At 38.9% G+C, this 18,405-nt stretch overlaps 1 protein-coding gene across 1 annotated transcript; it reads left to right on the forward strand.

Moving 5' to 3' along the window:
- The first annotated feature begins 14 nt into the window (after positions 1-14).
- mospd2 (motile sperm domain containing 2) lies at positions 15-17,077 on the forward strand. The gene is made up of 15 exons (XM_022740550.1): positions 15-181; positions 286-343; positions 696-851; positions 1,732-1,818; positions 2,016-2,170; positions 3,554-3,614; positions 3,752-3,790; positions 3,911-4,035; positions 4,666-4,839; positions 9,451-9,569; positions 12,934-13,027; positions 14,282-14,378; positions 15,116-15,236; positions 15,411-15,513; positions 16,559-17,077. Exons 1-15 carry the CDS (start codon positions 149-151, stop codon positions 16,709-16,711), a joined length of 1,575 nt encoding a protein of 524 aa, XP_022596271.1. The 5' UTR covers positions 15-148; the 3' UTR covers positions 16,712-17,077.
- Positions 17,078-18,405: the final 1,328 nt, after the last annotated feature.

Here is an 18,405-nt window from a genome sequence, read left to right on the forward strand (position 1 = left end):
ACAGCGGAGAGGTGTGGCCACGGCTAGAGCCAAAATGGCGACCCCAGGACGTCAGTTTCACACTTCGCACTGATTCACGTCAACGTTAGTAAGCTAGCTAGCTCGATAAGGAACTACCAGACTAGGAAACTACCAGGGACGGCTGAATATGGCTGAACTAGACCAACACGAAGGAGAGCAGGTATCGTTAAAGACCTTTAGAACGCACTTTTCTAAGCTGTTTTGCAAATTGTTCTGTTGAAACCAAAGACGTGCCTGACGTGAAAAAAAACTCTGTTTTGACAGGACCTCGAAAAGAAGATTGAGGAGACGAGACAGAGATTCAAGAATGAGTTACTCCAAGGTAACACAAGTTATTGTGGATAAGCAGGAAATAACTTGCTCCGTGACCAGGCACTTGTATAGTCATTATCCTTTACATAAATTCAAATACTGTACGTTCACTGTCCACTAACTGTTACTTAACGTCATGTTGACCTAAATGCTCGGAGCCTCAATAAGCTCTAACAGATAACTAGCTAACATTAGCTCTGTATTGCCAATGCGGTACTGTCTCCAGGTGGTCTTTACCTGAGTTTACAACACTATATAACCTTAACAGTACTTTATAAGTAGGCCAACGTGGTTGAAAGTGAAAACTTGTGCTGACCCCTTTTGAATTTGAATTCAGCCTGTGTTTATGCCGGTGTTTACAGATTCAGCAGATAAATATGACTCCAGAGATACGGAAAGGCTTCAAACAGATGATGCTCTGGTGGAGGGCTACCTGACATGGAGACTTTATGTTGTTGATGATGCCTTGAAAATGATTGACGAAAGTCTTCAGTGGAGAAAAGAATTTGGTGTGAATGGTAAGAAGTCATGCTGAATGCTGTGTAATGTGTTACGCACAATTTCACATCACCTAAAACGAGGGCTAGGTGTTCCTTTTGATACTAGTGCCAATACAGTACCTGAGTTTAAAAAATCAGTACCCAAGCAATATTTTATTCATGCTACAAGCTCAATTCAGTCCATTGCAAAGTTCAATTTCCAGCCCTACCTAAAAGTAGAAATGTTGACACTGCCATATTTAGATGCAAGCTTGCAACACACATCACTGGTTGTCTTTGTGCCACTCTGGGATGAATCCAGACAGTGTGTCATTGTGTGTTAAACACCCATATCTCCATGCATAGGCTACCTCTGAGAACAGTCCCTACTGTTTCTGTTTTCTAAAGGTATTTGTCTGAGTTGCAGTTAGTCCAGCTTTAATCCAACAAATTCAATTGTCAAACAGTTGTCTTTAGAAAATTTGATTTATTCTGGTCTTTAGGATCCTTCATTTCAGTTATTGAAAAAGGTTGACGACAAGTGTGCTATTCAAGTAGTTTAAGGAAGACCCACTTTAGGGAAACTGGGTTCCTCGGTAGTTAAGCTTTTTAGAAGTTATGATAAGTGCATGACTTCCTCTGAAAAGTAAGAAACTATTGTTCATGTCTGGTTTAATATTTCAGACAGATGAAATTGCTTCAATTTGCTTATCTTAAGGACAATTTAAAAAAAAAAAAAATTCTAATGTAAAATATTCTGTGCCTCCAAATACAGAGAAGGATTCAAATACTAAATCTAGTAACAACCTTGCAAGCAACCTCTGCCCTCTGCCTATAAAGCCACGTTTTGTATAATTATACTTTAAATGAGAACAAACACCTGTTAATGGTGTAATGTGTGTCACCCTGCGTGTTTCAGATGTCTCTGAGAGCACCATTCCCAGATGGATGTTCGAGACTGGTGCTGTCTACCTCCACGGATATGACAAAGAAGGCAACAAGCTCTGTATGTACATGGCTTATCACCAACATAATTACTCTACTCATATGGACTTAGAACTTAGCCTTTTTTAACTGTTTGATATGATATCTGGTCTGTTAAATGTATGTAATAATTCAACACGAATCCAAAACGACGATACTTAAATTAAAAAACAAATATACTTTATACAAATATGCTATAACCTTGTTTCCTGTGTTTAGTCTGGTTCAAAGTAAAGTTACACATCAAGGATGCAAAAACAATCTTGGACAAGAAGAAGTATGTTGCCTTCTGGCTGGAGCGGTATGCAAAGAAAGAACCTGGAATGCCACTTACTGTTGTGTTTGATATGAGTGAGTCTGGCCTCAGCAATATAGTAAGTCCATGATTATTGTTTCAGAATTTTTTTTGTAATTGTATCAATTACTTCTTTTTTTTAACTGATTTGTTATGCTCTAATACAATTTTTAATTTAGCTTCTTTTCTTATATTTAATATCCAGGTTTTCAAAAGAAACATTTTCATTTCCTTCCCATTAAACATGCTTCACTTTTATTTTAAAAAAACAAAAAGGGAAATTCTTTGCTGTGACTTTGCTGAGATTGAAATGCTGTTGAGGATCCTCATATTTCTTGCTGTCTGAGCTGTGGTCTTGCAGGGACTGATGCTCTTCAATGGTTTTACACTTTGGAGATTAAAGTAACCTTTAAATCCCGTTGGTCAATTCGAGTGGACTGCCTAATCCGTAGACTCACTGTGTCACAGGCGTTAGCTCCTTGATGGAGCTCTCTGTCAGCGACTGTGTTTCATTGGCTAGGCTCTCTCCTGGAGAAATGACTCAATTAAATATAAATAAACCAGCACAAACAAGGCAGGAAGGATGAATAGCTATGCAACCCAAATATGAAATGAGTAGATTAGAAGATCAGTTTGGAAAGCAGCCTTATTGAGGCTTGTTGAACCACAGTACGAGTTAGAGCAAGGGTAGCCAGTATGATCTCATTAAGGCTTGGGAGTGAGGCTCCTGCATAGCAATGAGGTTTCTAGCCAATTATGAAGCCCAGGCAGGGTTTAGGGGCTGTATCTATTGACATATCGGCTGTGTGTCTGATGATTATAATTAACATAAAACAGTAACATGAACATTTATCATGTTCACCTAAAAAACGATTTAAAGCAAAACAGAACCTTTCACCTGGATATGCAGTTTCTAGATGTGATATATATATAATATGAATTTTATCTCTTAGCCATGATTAGATTTTCTGGTGCTATCTAAAGAGTAGATGAAATTGTTGAAAAGCCTTTTGTTATTTATGTGGAGAAAATGCATTTGAGTCTAAGCCATTCCCTTTTTTGATTGACTCTTTGATATGATGAAAATCATTAGATATAGGTAGTGCAATCACACTCTGCAAATGGTGAGAAAATGTGTGCGTGTGTCAGCAAGTCATATAATTATCTATTTTGCAAATAGTTCAAATCAAATATAAAAATGTAAGTGACAGTTAAGAAAAAGAAAATGTATCCTCAATTCTTTCCCAGACATAATATTTTAGAGGGATTGAGCGGGGGATCATTCAGTGGAGCTTGTAATGAATTTTCATTTTATGTTAAGTGGGTCACTTCAGATCTAGAGGCGGTTAAAAGTGAACAAACATTCTCCCTGTTGAAAACCCATAAAGCGTCTTCTATAGTTGAAGCCTTCGGTCTTGCTTTGTTTTTTAAAATCATTGTTTTTCCCCACTTTGTTTTTCAGGACATGGAGTTTGTGAAGTACATCATTAATTGCTTCAAAGTATATTATCCAAAGTTTTTATGTAAGTAACAAGAGTTGCTATGAAAGCACAATGAATATTTATCCTGATGGATATATGTTACATTCACTTTTTAATAATTTACAGCTACTTTTAAGTCATACTAAATATAAACACTTTGTCTTAACTTAACATTTCAGCCAAAATGATCATCGTGGATATGCCTTGGATCATGAATGGTGAGACTGAGCCTTTCCTCTCTTAACAATTAACAATTACAACAATTAATGTGCGCCAATAACTTATTTAAATACTGATCTGATTCTGACAAATTGAACATAGAACATGTCTCATTTCAGCGGCGTGGAAGATTGTGAAGTCGTGGCTGGGTCCCGAGGCAATCAGCAAACTAAAGTTTGCCTCCAAATCTGAGGTCCAGACATTCATAGGTCCCGAGTACCTGCCACCTCACATGGGTGGAACGGTATGTTTTTATGTCTTTCTTTATGTCTGATATTAAAAGTTTTTTAAATATCCTTATATCTTGTACTGTCTGATAGACAGTTGCAAAAGTTAAGTTAATTGCCACAACTAGTTACAAATTCAGTAACATTTAACATCTTTTAGTGGGATCATATTGTAATGATGGTGTGATGCACAATTGTGTTGCATTAAGTTTAATCAATTTAAACAAATTCTGGATATAAACCATTTTAAGAAATATGTATATGTACTGTACTGTTGGTTTATTCATAAAATTTGTATTAATAAATAAAATTACAGATTTAAACTCTAGATGTGGCGAAATAATGAACGTTGTACAGTTTACTTGCTTGTAGCTGCTCGGTATTCTCAAATAAATCCTGATCAGGACTGTAAGGTTGTAACTGTCGTGCCAACAATAAAAGTGAAATGTAACTTTGTTGTTTCAGTAAATGATAAACATCAGTTTGATTATTTAACAGAATTCCCCTTTTATAATTCATATCATGACATTTATTGACATCGAAGTCATTGAACTTTCTGTTCAAAGACAGTATCGCTACTTTAAGTTGACAGTATGTGCTTGAAAAACCATGCTTGTAGTGATATAACTTATTTGGCTACATTGCAGGACCCCTTCAAGTATAGCTATCCTCCTCTTCCTGATGACGACTTCCAAACACCCATCTGTGACAATGGACCCATTGTCAGTGAGGATGAGACGGAAAGCAAAGAGGGCGAAATGGAGGGTAAAGAAACTCTGGAGTCCAGCTTCAACTCTGAGGTTGCAGTAAAGCCCAAAAAGGTACATTCTCTTTCAAGTTTATATCTAGTTATCAGTCCTTTCAGAAATTCAGGTGTGCTAGAATTTTTTTTTTTTTATAAGAAAATGTATAGAATTAGTAAATGAATATGAATAAATATTGCTGATGCTGAAACTAATACAGTTAGCAGGACCCGTGTTTCTGTCTTCGGTGTAGCTGCTCTCATGTATAACGTAAGCTGAGAGTGATTAAGTCATGATTAATTCTCATTCTGGTATTTCAGGCAGTGCTGTCCATCTGTTATAGATGCAACTCTCTGCTCCCAGTCATATTAGATGCACTATGCTCAAAGATTCCTCCTGTTTCTTTTTTGACTCACTTTCTTTAAGTTGAGCCAGAGATTACAGCATGTAATCAGGCTGCTCTGTGGAGACAACTGTGAATTAAGTGGCAAGTAATGCCCTTATTTGGTAGACGTTAAGCTTTTGCTCATTGTCTCTGTGAAGGTGACTCCTAATGTCTTTGGCTGCAGTTAAATCCTGCCAACAAAGCCCATGCATCACAGCAGGCACACTGCTCCTCTCATCCTCTCAGCTCCTCATATGATCCACAGAGGTTGTCAAGTCTGTTACTTAAGCTGTTCCCTGCTGTAGCTGGATTCCTGTTTCCCCCCCCAAACGACAGCATGCAGCAACAGTGTAGCACCATCACTGAGTCACCCACAGGCTTCAGCTTGAATATGTCTGCGGCTGCAATGTCACCTCAGTCTCACTATGGTGTCACCGAATTTTACCTGCTTGCACCAGGACTGCAGTTTATGTCACAGATTCTACTCGTTCCCTACAGGACGATCCAGTCCTCATTTCATAATCTATTTAGCTTCTTTTAGCTAGCAGAATGCAAAGAGAGCCTGCATGTAAATAGATGGAGGGTATTAAGGGGGTCATCTCAGGATATGCCTTTTATCAGGAAATGCCTGTTGAAGTCTTGTAGAAAGTTGTACATTTACGTAATTTTGGTGCATCTGATTTTCAACCATGGTTATTTATTCTTTTTGCTTTGTTGTTATTTAGTGTTGCAGGTTTTATTTACAGATATTTTGGTTTGTTGTCACAGTCAGGCTGCAGCAGACTTGGGTTTAACCTACATGTAATGTGAGGACTAGGACATAACAGTGCTGTAGTTTTTTTTAGCCTGCTACCTATAGGACACTACCTGTATCTACTGGAGAGACCTAACAGTTCTGCGTCACCCCAAGCTATTCCCGTGAGTCTCCTAAGCTCCAATGAACAAACAGCACTGCCATTGTTAATATATTAGACAATGGTCATGCACAACAGATTTAGATTTACAAAACAGAGACATGCTAATCAGTCAATTGTTTGCCTCAACAGTACTCCATAGGCACGAGTTTTGTTAATGCTCTTACTGTAAAATTTAAACGTAGAATCACCTAGCACACCTCCTCCTGGCATATTTTTGGTCAGAGTGAGGTGTACTTGCCCTGCATAACCCCACAGAAAAGATGCATAGCTCTCTATTGGAGCAATGACTCAATTTCATCTCCAGATACTAAACCTAATAACTGTATAATAATATAACTGTAATATAACGAGCACTACTGTCCCCTGAGGTGTCAGTCTATATATCAGAACTTCTGAGTCAGCTCTGTGGCAGAGAGGAAGATATTTTTCACATTAGCATGAGGAACTAAAGTTACCCTACCACCCTGCAGTGACACCACACACAGCGTGTGGTATAATACACTGTTGCCCATAAAGTTGGAATCATTTTGTTTTCAGACACAATCCTCTGTTTATTCCTATTTAAATGCATCAGTAATCACTTTGGAAGAGATTGACTACTAAAGTTTTGAGAAGATATACACTTTATCTGTCAAGAATAAATCACATTGTCACAATCATTTCATGGAAAGAGGTAAAAAATATTTTATTCCAACTTCATGAGCAACAGTATATAAGTAAATGTATGAATATGCCTGACTGCAGTCAAGTGGTTGGCGGTTGTTGAGGAATAAACACCGTAAGAGAATAGTACTTCAGTAGTTTTTATATAAACTCCAAACTTTAATGGTGAATTATAGCAATTAAAATTAATTTTAATGGTGATTCATGTGACTTCTAATTTTGCCACTGGCTGAAGGTCACATACTAATTCGAACTTAATTTTGGGACCTTTATGAACCCCATCATTTGGCCAGAAGCTGGTTCATTCAAGGCTTTGCTGTTATCTACAAGATAAAACCATCTGTGTACTAACTTCTTTACAAACTGATAGTTTTGTTTGGAAATAATTATACTGTTGATTGTTAAATGAATCAAGAGTATTTAAAACGAAACACAATAAAAAGAAAGGCTAGTTTAATTACTGGAAGTGAGGTGAAAGGAGAGTGGTGATTATAGGTTATTATAAGAGCTTAAGAGAAATTTTTAATTGTTCTAACAGGTTAATTAGCAGCATCTACAGTCTCTTGATATGTTTATCAGGCATTAAGGCTTAGACTCTGGTAGCCTGTGCTGTGACTAAACTTGTGGCACTGCGTTAATATACCAACCTGTTGGCACTTCAAGCCTTTTTGAACACATTCCACAGTACTCAGCTCACTGCCTCTGATCCATCTTGTCTGAATAAACAAGAGACTCTCCCCCTCCACCACCACCCACCCACCCTGACCTGAATTCTGGGTTCCAGGCAGCGCTGTGCTGAGACCTTGATGGCTTCAGGAAGCTAATTGCATTTCTCTCTGTTTTGAAACAAGGGCTGGAGATGGTAAGGCAGTGTAGGATCACACCCACACAAGGAGCTCTGTGCCCAGAAGATCTCTACAGGCTGGACGGGCAGGTGTACTCACGTGATTTGAATTTTTGTGAGTGCACCTCCCTAACAGTCGACTGATGTCAACACCACTCCTTGACATGTTCATCCCTTGACTTGTTGTGGACCACACATTTCAATTTGAACTCCTCTAAATTGCACTGTACTGTTTAAAAAGACAAAACAAATTCTGACTTTATGTAGGGATGTAGGCTAAATGATGAGTAACCTACGTTTTGCACCTTATCATGTAAACACTGAACCAAGTGAGACACTAATTTCATTGTTTAATTAGCTCAGAGAGAAAACGGGTAACACAGTCATTACTGCCAATTAATCATTTCATATCATTTATATCTTCTAACGTCAGATTAGAAAACTACTAAGTTTGTTACTGTTATATAACAGTAGTCAGCGTTATTAACCCACAGCACTAAATTTTAGCTTGCCTTTTTGGCAACTTTTTACTAAAGCCATCTGTGCCTTGTCCACTAACACTATCCTTACCAGGTCCGTGACTTTGGAGAGTGCTAATCATGTAGACTTTTGTGCCTTTACTGTACTGTATCATTAATAGACACTCCTCATTATGAGCATTTCACTAATCTTTTAGTTTAGGATGATGCAAAATCTTCAATGATTCTTTTTTTTTGTCTTTGCATTTCATATCTTACACAGTGTGTAGAAATCATGGAGAAGTTCTTGAATTTTAGATATATTTTATAATGGTCTATTTTATTTCTTTGTACGTGATTATTAGAATGAAAATGTTTTTAAGTAATTTGTTTCTCAAAATGAATTTATTTTGTTCTCATTCTTATCAAAATACTATGTTTAATTCTGATATCTGTATGAAACAGTCTAATATTTCAAAGTTTCATTTTTAATTCAAATTGGAGCATGTTTTACTTTTTTTCTACTCACATCATTCACCTAATTGTGTTAAGCTTGCTCTTTAAAATGACAAATAAATAGAGACATTTCATCAGCAGCTGATTATCTCTTGATGTCTTCATTGTGGCAGTTGCATGACAGTCAGCCATAAAATTAAGATGACATTTTTTGTTGCTTATCACAACAAATGACACACTTCCCCTCTGAGTCATAAATGTTGCCATCACACGCAGAGTCCACTCACCTTTGCCCCTGCCCTCCCTTCCTCCCTCCGCTCCCATGATGTGCTCACTCGCCCATCTGTTTACACAATATGTGGTGCCAGCAACACTGTGAAAACATCTATTTCCCCAAATTAGCCACTTTAACTATAATGTCCAACGCTTATACAGAAGTTTCACAATTTCTGTCATGTCAGCTGTTGTATGGTCTTGTGACCCCTCTGCAGATTATTTGGGTTAAAGTTTATGGATGTTGTGCTTAAATGAAAGTGTGATATCATGACTTCTGTCCTACTTTCGTTCAAGGGTCTTTTTTTTTTTTTTTTTAAGAAAGTCATGTGTTTGTGGGTTATGTGGTTCTGCATTTTCAACTGGACATGCTGCCTGTGGTTCTGTGCTCCCACTGGAGACTACTAGGAAGAAAGGTCAGGAATCGTCACAAGGGGTTCTTGGTAAAAGAAAAAATACATTTTGTAAGAAAGATTCTCTTTTGATAAAACAATGCTTCACCATTATTTCACAAGAACCATTTATTAATCATTACAGATGACTGTCAGGGGCTTCATTAACTGATAGCTTTCTCTTCATGAAGGTCAAAGGTCAAGCATTTCATTTTCAGAGAAGGAATCAGATAACAGTCACGTGATTACGTTATCAGTGTTCTGAGTCTCTTTTCTAATTAAGTGGTCTTTGTTGTTTCAGGTGAATTTCCTGGAAGACAGTTTGAGGGCAGAGGACAATGATAAAGGAGACACAAGTGCCAGGACCAAAGGAGCCAGGAAGCCACTGACCACCTTCAAAGGCCCTCTGCTAGATGTTAGGTAGGTCACCCTGCTCCCCTTTCCATTATGTCATCTACACGCGTGTACTTTTACTTAGAATTGATCATGGTCTCATTGCAGTTAGAAAGGAAATGGAAAAATGGTCTGCACATTTTACACAGGACATATGGACTAAAGAATTTGTGTAGGGCATTGTGTGTTGTTGAGCAGGACTTCGTCTTGTTTGTCTGAGAGACACAAAGGCCTGAAGCCAGAGAGGGCGACTGGTCACCAAAGGATTGCTAGTTTGATTCTGTTCCCAACATTTCTGCCGAACTCCAAAGCTTGTTCAGGTGCTGCACTGTGATTGACTTCACACTGTGCCCCATCTGAATAAATGTACAATCAGTTGCCAGTTAATCTAAAATAACAAAACTGAACATTATAACCATTATGAAGGTAAGACTGGTGTATCTAATAAACTTGCAACTGAGTGTATGTGTATTGAGGAGCCATATGCAAAAATGACAAATTATAATTGCCTTGTAGGTATTGACAAAAATGTTCTCTTCGTGTATTGGCTCAAAGCCTAAAGTCATTATTGATGTGTTTGTGCCTTTATAGCTCAATTGATCTGGTCACACGTGGGCGGGAATTAAGGATGCCACCAATCAATTGTTCAATGAGTAGAAATGAGCCGGTGCTGTTCATTATTAATGGTGCCACAGTAATCAGGGGGAGAGACTGATCCAGTGATCAATTAACCTTTAAGAAAGGAGCACTCGTCATGTCTCACACCTGTCAATAGACACATCATATATTTTAATTAAGCTTTCATTTTATTGCAAAGAGTGTCAACTTCAAAAGCTGTGTATTGCGGAGGAGTATAGCAATCACACAGTGATGTGGTTGGATCTTGGGTAAATACTTAGCAGTGCATTCACACTCTGTATGATATTACTCCTCGTTTTCATGAATAATGTCCGTTGAGTTCATTTTTTTTTTATGGAGTAACGCCTTTGATGTGAGGATTCTGACAGCTCTGGGCTGTGAATTATAGTGATAAACAGATTTAAATGAGCCTTAAATGCAATTATGTTTCTGAGCTGTGTTAGCCTTAATTCGAGGCTGGGGGCTTTGGTAGGGAGTAGGGGGCTTTGATCTTGTGTTTGCCAAAGGTTCCCAGAGCCAGAAGACTCACGCTGAGCTCAAGCAAATGCCAGACTCTACAGCTGTTTCACTGGAGAAAAGAACACACGAGGACATGAAAAAGAAAAATATATCTTTGTTTAGTCCATGAAACGTAGCCAAGTCGCATCAATGAGAACCTTTAGACATAGAAGGCAGATATTATTGTCTATTCACCAATTTTTTTCTTGGCAAAACTAAAGACCCCAATGGAGTAAGTGTTCAGTTTCCACTGAGGGTGACTGAATGAAATCGCATACTATATATAGCCAGATTTTAGTGTTGCGAACCTGGTTAGAAGAAGCATCAAGTTCACACCAACAAGAATAAGAGAGTGAGGCAAGGGGTCTCATCCCTAGAATTTAGGCCACAGATTTGCTTTAGCTCTGAATTTCACAGCTTTGATGCATGATCAGAGCTCTATCCTGCCTGAAGACCAACAGAAATTATATTGCATATTTTTTTTCTGCTACAGCATACATATGTGCTCTATAAAACACATGACGTGTGTTCTCCTGTGGAACAAAATAAGAAACCAAAAGGGAGAAATCTGTGTTGATTCCATGATTGCACTTCCCATTTTATGTATTAATTTGTCAGAATACCATTAGTTTCTCCATCTACAGAGATTAAAATATAAACTTGTTTCCATACAGCCATTCAGATGCTTCATTTTAATCCATACTTACGAAGCAGTAACGTCAACTCTATCATGAGCAGATAGTCAAATTGACTAAAAGCCAGGCAGCACCCTGATACACCACACAAAAGCCAGAGACTTTGAACAACAACCTCCTTTAGCTTTTCTGCTCCTTCTTATCTAACTTACGTGGACATATGTTCCGTCATGCACCTTAACTTGATGAAAGAGCCAACAAACAACCATTCAACGGGGATAAGTGCACTGCAAATGTCAGTTTGCAGGCTGGATATTTAATTAGCTAGCGGGTCAGCGGCAGCACACTAAATAGCATGTAAGCACATCTGCAAATGTCATTTAGGTCCCTATAGGTGCTGTTGTGAGCCTTACTCTTCACTACCACTGCTAGCAGCACACCATCTGCCCATGGCTTGTAACTTACAGGACAAGTTTGTTTACATTTTCTCTCATTCCCTTTCCGGTGCTTAGCCTGTCAGCTGCTGTCAATCAAACACAGAAGCATAGACATCAACATGCTGAAAGAAAAGGAGTATTTCTGAAATTCCCCCATTTTTCCCTTCCTTTTGAATAATAAAAAACTATTAACAGTAAATAAAAAAACACATTGTTCTTCCTGCAAAAAGGGATGCCTGAATGTGATTTCAGTTGGACTTTAAACCTGATAATAATGCTGTTTAATTTCTCTTATAGCCTCTAACTATGGCCAGATGGCTCAAAAGCCTGAGAGAGATCCATTAGTGTGAAGAATAAGCTGCGTGTAAAGATATGTTGTCAGGAGCTGTGGAAGAATCTTGAAATCTGCAAACCACAGGATGTTAATTCTGCCAATATCAACAGGGTGAACAGGTCTATCACCTAATTGATAAATCGACTAATTGTTTCAGCCTCATATTAGCTATGTGTCAGTTAATTTGTCAGTGTGATTAACGCGAACATGCGGCGAAATATGCAGCACAAACGCACATTACCAACTGAATTAGAAAGGGCGTTAAGGCGAGAGCTGCTGTTACCTGTGTTGATTACTTATCGTTTGTCTCATTTGTCAAGACATTTGCGGTGCATTCTTGTAAATGAATTGGTGTTAAACCACATTGCCACAACAGGTGGTCTATAGCGGCCCACAATTCAGCTTTCGTACACAGAACCCCTCTAGGGCAAGCTAATCCAGTCATGGGAGGTGTTTTATTGATTGTAGACCACATCTGACTAGATTTATGTAAACATGGTTGACAGAAACCCTGCATTTTTATGTTTATGATTTTTTTGAGCTGCACAATATTGCTATTATATCATCATCCAAGAAAGACTTGCAGAAGCAGATAGTTAAGGTGATGTGTAGCAGGAAAGGCAACAAGTCCCAGGATAATCCTATCACACAGGCAGCAATGCACAGGTATCACAGAAGCCCAATCTGTATTATTTAACAAAAGAAACAACAAAGCATGGTGTGAAACAAATGGAAACTCCTGTGTGCATCTAGCAGCTGTATCTGTTCTGAAAGGCAATAATAAACCACTGTATTTTATTTAAGACTTGTGTAAGACACACTGTGTGTGTGTTTTCCTCTCCCTCCAGCCCTGCAGAGGAGCTCAGCTTTGGTTCTGGAGAGATGGAGAAGAAATGTCTCATTATCCTGAGCAATGTGACTAAAAATCAAGTGGCCTTCAAGGTGTGTGTGTGTGTGTGTGTGTGTGTGTGTGTGTGTGTGTGCCAGCTTCTCAAATGTGAGGATTTGTTGTTTTATTATAGTGCATTCAGAAAGTATCCAGACCCCTTCACTTTTTTCACATTCATATTGCAGTCTTGTTTAAATTTGTTCCCCCATCAGTCAACACTCAATACCCCATAATGATTTGCTTCAAATTTATTAAAAAGGAAAAACTGAAATGTCACATTGACTTCATTCTGTACTTAGTTGAAGCACCTTTGGCAGCGATTACAACGCCAAGTCTTCTTAGTTATGATGCAACAAGCTTTGCACACCTGGATTTGGAAAGTCTGCAGATCCTCTCCAGCTCTGTCAGGTTGGATGGGAACTGTTGGTTGACTGCCATTTTCAGGTCTCTCCAGAGATATTTGATTGACTCAAAGTGCACAGCCAAGATAACAAAGGATTAGGGCTTAGGAACAACTTTGTGAGTGTCCCTAAGTGGCCCAGCCAGAGCCCTGACTTGAACCCATTGTCCTGTTGAAAGGTGAACCTTGGGCTCAGTCTGAGGTCCTGAGCGCTCTGGACCAGGTTTTCATTGAGCACATATCTGTACTTTGCTTCTTTGTTGAAAAACACCCCCACAGCATGATGTTGTCACCACCATGCTTCACCAGTGGCATGGTATTAAGCAGGTGCTGAGCGGTGCCTGGTTTCCTCCAGACAAGACGCTAAGAATTGAGGCCAAACAGTTGAATCATAATTTCATCAGACCAAAGAATCTTGTTTCTCACGCCAGTTCTAAGTATAGTCCTGATTGTTCTAAACTTCTTCCATTTAAGAATTATGGAGCTCGCTGTGCTCTTGGGAACCGTCAAACCCCGGATCTGTGCCTTGGCACAATCCTGTCCCGGAGCTCTGCAAGCAGTTCCTTCTACCTCATGGCCTGGTCTTTGCTCTTATATGCATTGTCAGCTGTGAGACCTTATACCTTAGGTGTGTCTTTCCGAATCATGTCCAATCAATTGCGTTTACCACAGCTAGACTCCAATCAAGGTGTAGAAACATCTCAAAAGTGGCTGAGAGAAGTGGGAGGCATCTGAGCTAAATCTCAATGATTTTAGCATAAGGCTGAATTATAACATGTGAAAAAGTGAATACTTACTGAATGCATGTATATATATTTGTAAAGTGAATTTGTCATGGTTTTAGATTGTTAGTCAGACAAAACAAAAATCAAAAGATTTATTAAAGGTGCATCTGATATCTCCACAGGTACGGACCACAGCACCTGAGAAGTACAGAGTGAAGCCCAGTAGCAGCTGCTGTGAACCGGGAGCTTCAGTAGACATAGTGGTGTCCTTACATGGAGGTACCGCACTTAAGCTTTGCACTCTACTCCACTCCCAGCAGATGTTTCCAAATTCTGAACCTTAGAATAATCAAATGGTCCAGTCTATTACTCTCCCAAAGTGCCAGCAGGAACTGTTCTTTCCCTGACATACATATTTCAAGAGTGATAAAAGAGTAATCTCCCCAAAACAAACCATCAGAAAACTGACAGCACTCTTTGAATAAAAACATTTTGTGGCCTTCGAGCTCTAAAATGTCAGCTGCAGGTTAAGATGTGCTGCACATAGCTCAGAGGAATCAGCACTGCCCACTTTAGGGTTGCATTTTTATGCCTCCACATCAGCGACAGCTGTGGCTTGTGGAATTATGTTTTCAGGTTGTCTTTACGTACGGTCCACTCTCTGTCTGTCTGTCCCTTCCATTCTCGTGAACACGATATCTTAGGAGCGCCTTTAATTCTAGGATGTAGTTGTGGTGTTTTCTTTTCAATACTTTGCACTGAATTTTTTTAACACAGCCTCTCTCAGCTCCCTTGGTTTGTTATTGATTTAAACAGCGATTTTAATTCTTTTCTCACCTTTACTGGAAGAATCTAATCCTTCCCTTTTTTGTTTTCATGTAATGGCATTCGAAACAATGTTTTCTCATAAAAATGTGGATATCCATCCAGGATTTACTACAACAACATTTTTGTCCTAATTGTACTAGCTTTCATAAATCTTTTGGTTTAATGTCGACCTCGATGGTTTCGTGCAGGTTCTCAGGCCTCTCCACAAGACAGATTTTTGGTTATGGCTGCGGAGATGGACAATGTTGGATCACAAGAACTTGCACAGTTCTGGAAAGAAATACCAAAAAACAAAATCATGGAACACAGGTACACACATCTGTGCTCTTTATTTAACCATGACAGTAAATACTTGAAGGACTATGTACACTGTTGGTGATGGCCTCTTGCCGCCACACAGTTCTCATGACAGTTATGACAGTGGACTAGGATATATATCCTCCCTATGGTCTCATGACTCATTAGATTGTAACTTTCCCACAGATTGCGCTGTCATGTTCTGGAGAGTGTTAAACCAACAATGAGCCTTCTCAGGGACAGCCCTGTGGATACAGGGACCAGTGGGCAGCAGGAATTAAACACAGTGGTGAGTGCTGGTGGAAGAGAAGCCTTGTTCCTCTACATTACTTACTATATTTAAGTTATGATACATTTGTTCCTTGACATACTTTTAAACACCATTATAGATTGTCATACATTTCCATACATGAAATGCCGCAATAAAGATGTAATTAATAGTTTTTTTGTATTTTCATTGCACACTCTGGATGATAACTTCATTTTCACGTTAGTAAGTGTAAGTTGAGTGTAGGTTCATTAAGTAGTATTGCTATTAAAAGTCCAGTATAATGCTAGGTAAAATAATTGGTTACATTGTTAAATGAATAGTTCATCATTTCGGGAAATTTGCTCATTTGCTTCCTTACAGAGAGTTACATGAGAAGATTGATAACACTCATCTCTATGTGCTAACTATGGTGCTGGAACAGGAAAGTAGTTAGCTTTGCTTTGCATAAAGACTGAAAATGGAGAAATAGTTAGTCTTGCTCTTTCCAATGTTAAAAAAATTTGCTTTCCAGCACCTGTAAAGCTCCTAAATGAACACGTTGTGTCTCTGTTTGTTAAATCTGTACACTAAGAAGAATGTAAAAATGACAATTTGAGCTTTTGGGGAGAGTTACTATTCCTTGACAAACAAATTTAGGTGGCCTCCTAGCACTTGATTGTCTCACAACATCACAGTGACAACAAGACTCAACAAGTCACTGCACTTGACTTGTTCACTAGGTTCTGCTTAACTCCACATTGAAACACAAATTGTGGTTTTGCATTTCTGGTTGTGTATAGTTTAAAACAAACAAAATACAATGTTAAGTTTTTAGAAGTTGTGGTAGGCTAATTTTTGAAGTTCAGAGAAAACCAGGTTAGCAGTTTCCCCATGCTTTCAGTTTTTATGCTAAGCTAAGCTAATAGCCTCCTTGCTCTAGTTTCATGCTTAAAATACAAACAAAATCTTGAACTATTCCTTTATTTTCCTTTACATACATCTATTGTAGCCTGACTTGTTTCTGGGACTTTCATTACAAAAGTGTTACACTAATAAACCATGTGATTCCGTTTTATTCCACCAGCTCATGCGAATGATGGCGAGCAACTTGCGGATGGAGCAGAAGCTGAGTACGTGTCTGTGGGTGCAGAAGGTTCTCATTGGGTTGGTGCTGGTCCTCATGGTGCTGAACCTGCTGTGTCTCTACCTGCTGGGCACCGCCCAGCGGACATCTTGACATGCCACAGCTCCTTCCGCCTGCATTTGTCAACCACAGACACAGACGGTTTCAGCGGGGCCACAGTCAACCACCCGAGGGATGGTCTTCGTGCGTTCCCCTTCCCTCCCCCGCCCTCCCTAAAGGCTGCTGTCATGGAGAGGAGGAGCGCTGACTTTAGGGACATGTGAGTTGTTATGGAGTTATTATATGGAGAGATTGTACCGTCTCTTTCCAGGCACTTGTGAGTTATCATAACAGAGACACTTTTAACAAATCATTAATGCATTTTTTTAAAAACTGATTATGGACAAATAAATGTGTATTTATTGCAAAAGTTACAATATTTAGTAAAGATGAGTTATTTTTGTGATCATGATGTATAATTTTTTACATTATATAAATCTACAGAATCTAAAATAAACTTTTTTTCAACTAATCTTTTTTTTTTTTTTTTTTACATTATAATACTTTTCTCCTTGTATAGTTAAGTCAAGCACAGATAAAAGAGTAAACTTGTGTAACTTGAAACAACATCTAGCCACCCACTTTATCTTGAGATGTAGATGTTGTGGCCACTCAGTTGTCCTGTTTTGCATAAGTATTCACACTCTTTAATAAACCCTCATTAGTGCGGCAGTGTCTAATTGAAAACATTGCAGTGTATGACCTAACTAAACCTCTCCACACTCAGACCAAGAAGCCACAGGAGATCTCTGTCTCCACAATCTCCTCCATTTGTTTTAATTACCCTGACACTTGCAAACTAAAAATACCAAAGCAATTACTGGCGAGTACAAGGACACGGCACAACCCACTTGTAGCTTAGTGGGAAGCACTGATATCTATAACAAGATCCAGCTCGGAGCAATCAGGACATGAGCCAGCCGCACTAGGAATGATTACAATTTGGTTATTAGATGTGTGCACATAAGGGTTGTCTGGCAGCAACATTTGCAGCCTGTTCATAGTAGGTGGTGGCTGCTTGCATTCGAGGGATGATTAGAAAGATTCAAGCAATAATGAGTAAACTAATCCTACACTGATTATAAACATTGGGCTGTTTTGGCGGCCACAAAATGTTTATTCCCTGAAGATTGCATTGTACTGCTGGTTCTGTAACTCATTCTATATTAGTGGTAACTCTTCATATGGTTCCTTCTGCTCTGAGTGTAAAACTGTTCCATTATTAGCCGTTTGTAGAAGGAACAGGATAGTTTTAAGTGAACGTGTGTGCTGGATGTAAAACTTTCATGTGCGTGTTTCACTTAAACCCTCAGTAAGAAGTGCATTTTGCACTATTTGGGTAGTAAGTGCCTATGTACTAAAAAACCGGATGGGGGTTAATGGAGTGCCAGCCTCTAGAGAATAAAAGTAAAAGCTTTGCTATCACACATAGGTGGCTTGATTTTTAAGTGCATGTGAGAGCCACATAGTACCTGACTGAACTCAGGATGTTGTTCAGATACACTGCACTGCACAGAGCAAGACAGAACACAGCCATCAGTTATGCCATGACGGTTGAAGTGGAAAATGATTTGAGCGGTCATGTGGCAGACATTTCCAGACAGACTTGTCTCACCTGATTGTGTAGGTGTCGCTAATTATGGGCAGTGCATACTGTATGTCTTTCCCGACAGCTTCTGAAGTCAGAAGCTCCTCCACAGTATTGATTTAACATTACACACCAGTAAATTCGAAACCCGGTTCGATGT

Source organism: Seriola dumerili, unplaced genomic scaffold (genome assembly GCF_002260705.1).
Source record: "Seriola dumerili isolate Sdu_G_001 unplaced genomic scaffold, Sdu_1.0 BDQW01000052.1, whole genome shotgun sequence".
NCBI lineage: Eukaryota > Metazoa > Chordata > Actinopteri > Carangiformes > Carangidae > Seriola > Seriola dumerili.

Excerpts from the sequence above, each read along its gene's own strand:
- mospd2 (XM_022740550.1), top strand. The coding sequence starts at position 149 with ATGGCTGAACTAGACCAACACGAAGGAGAGCAG. Across the intron at positions 3,791-3,910 it reads TATGCCTTGGATCATGAATG|CGGCGTGGAAGATTGTGAAG; the intron begins GTGAGACTGAGC and ends GTCTCATTTCAG. Across the intron at positions 9,570-12,933 it reads GGCCCTCTGCTAGATGTTAG|CCCTGCAGAGGAGCTCAGCT; the intron begins GTAGGTCACCCT and ends CTCTCCCTCCAG.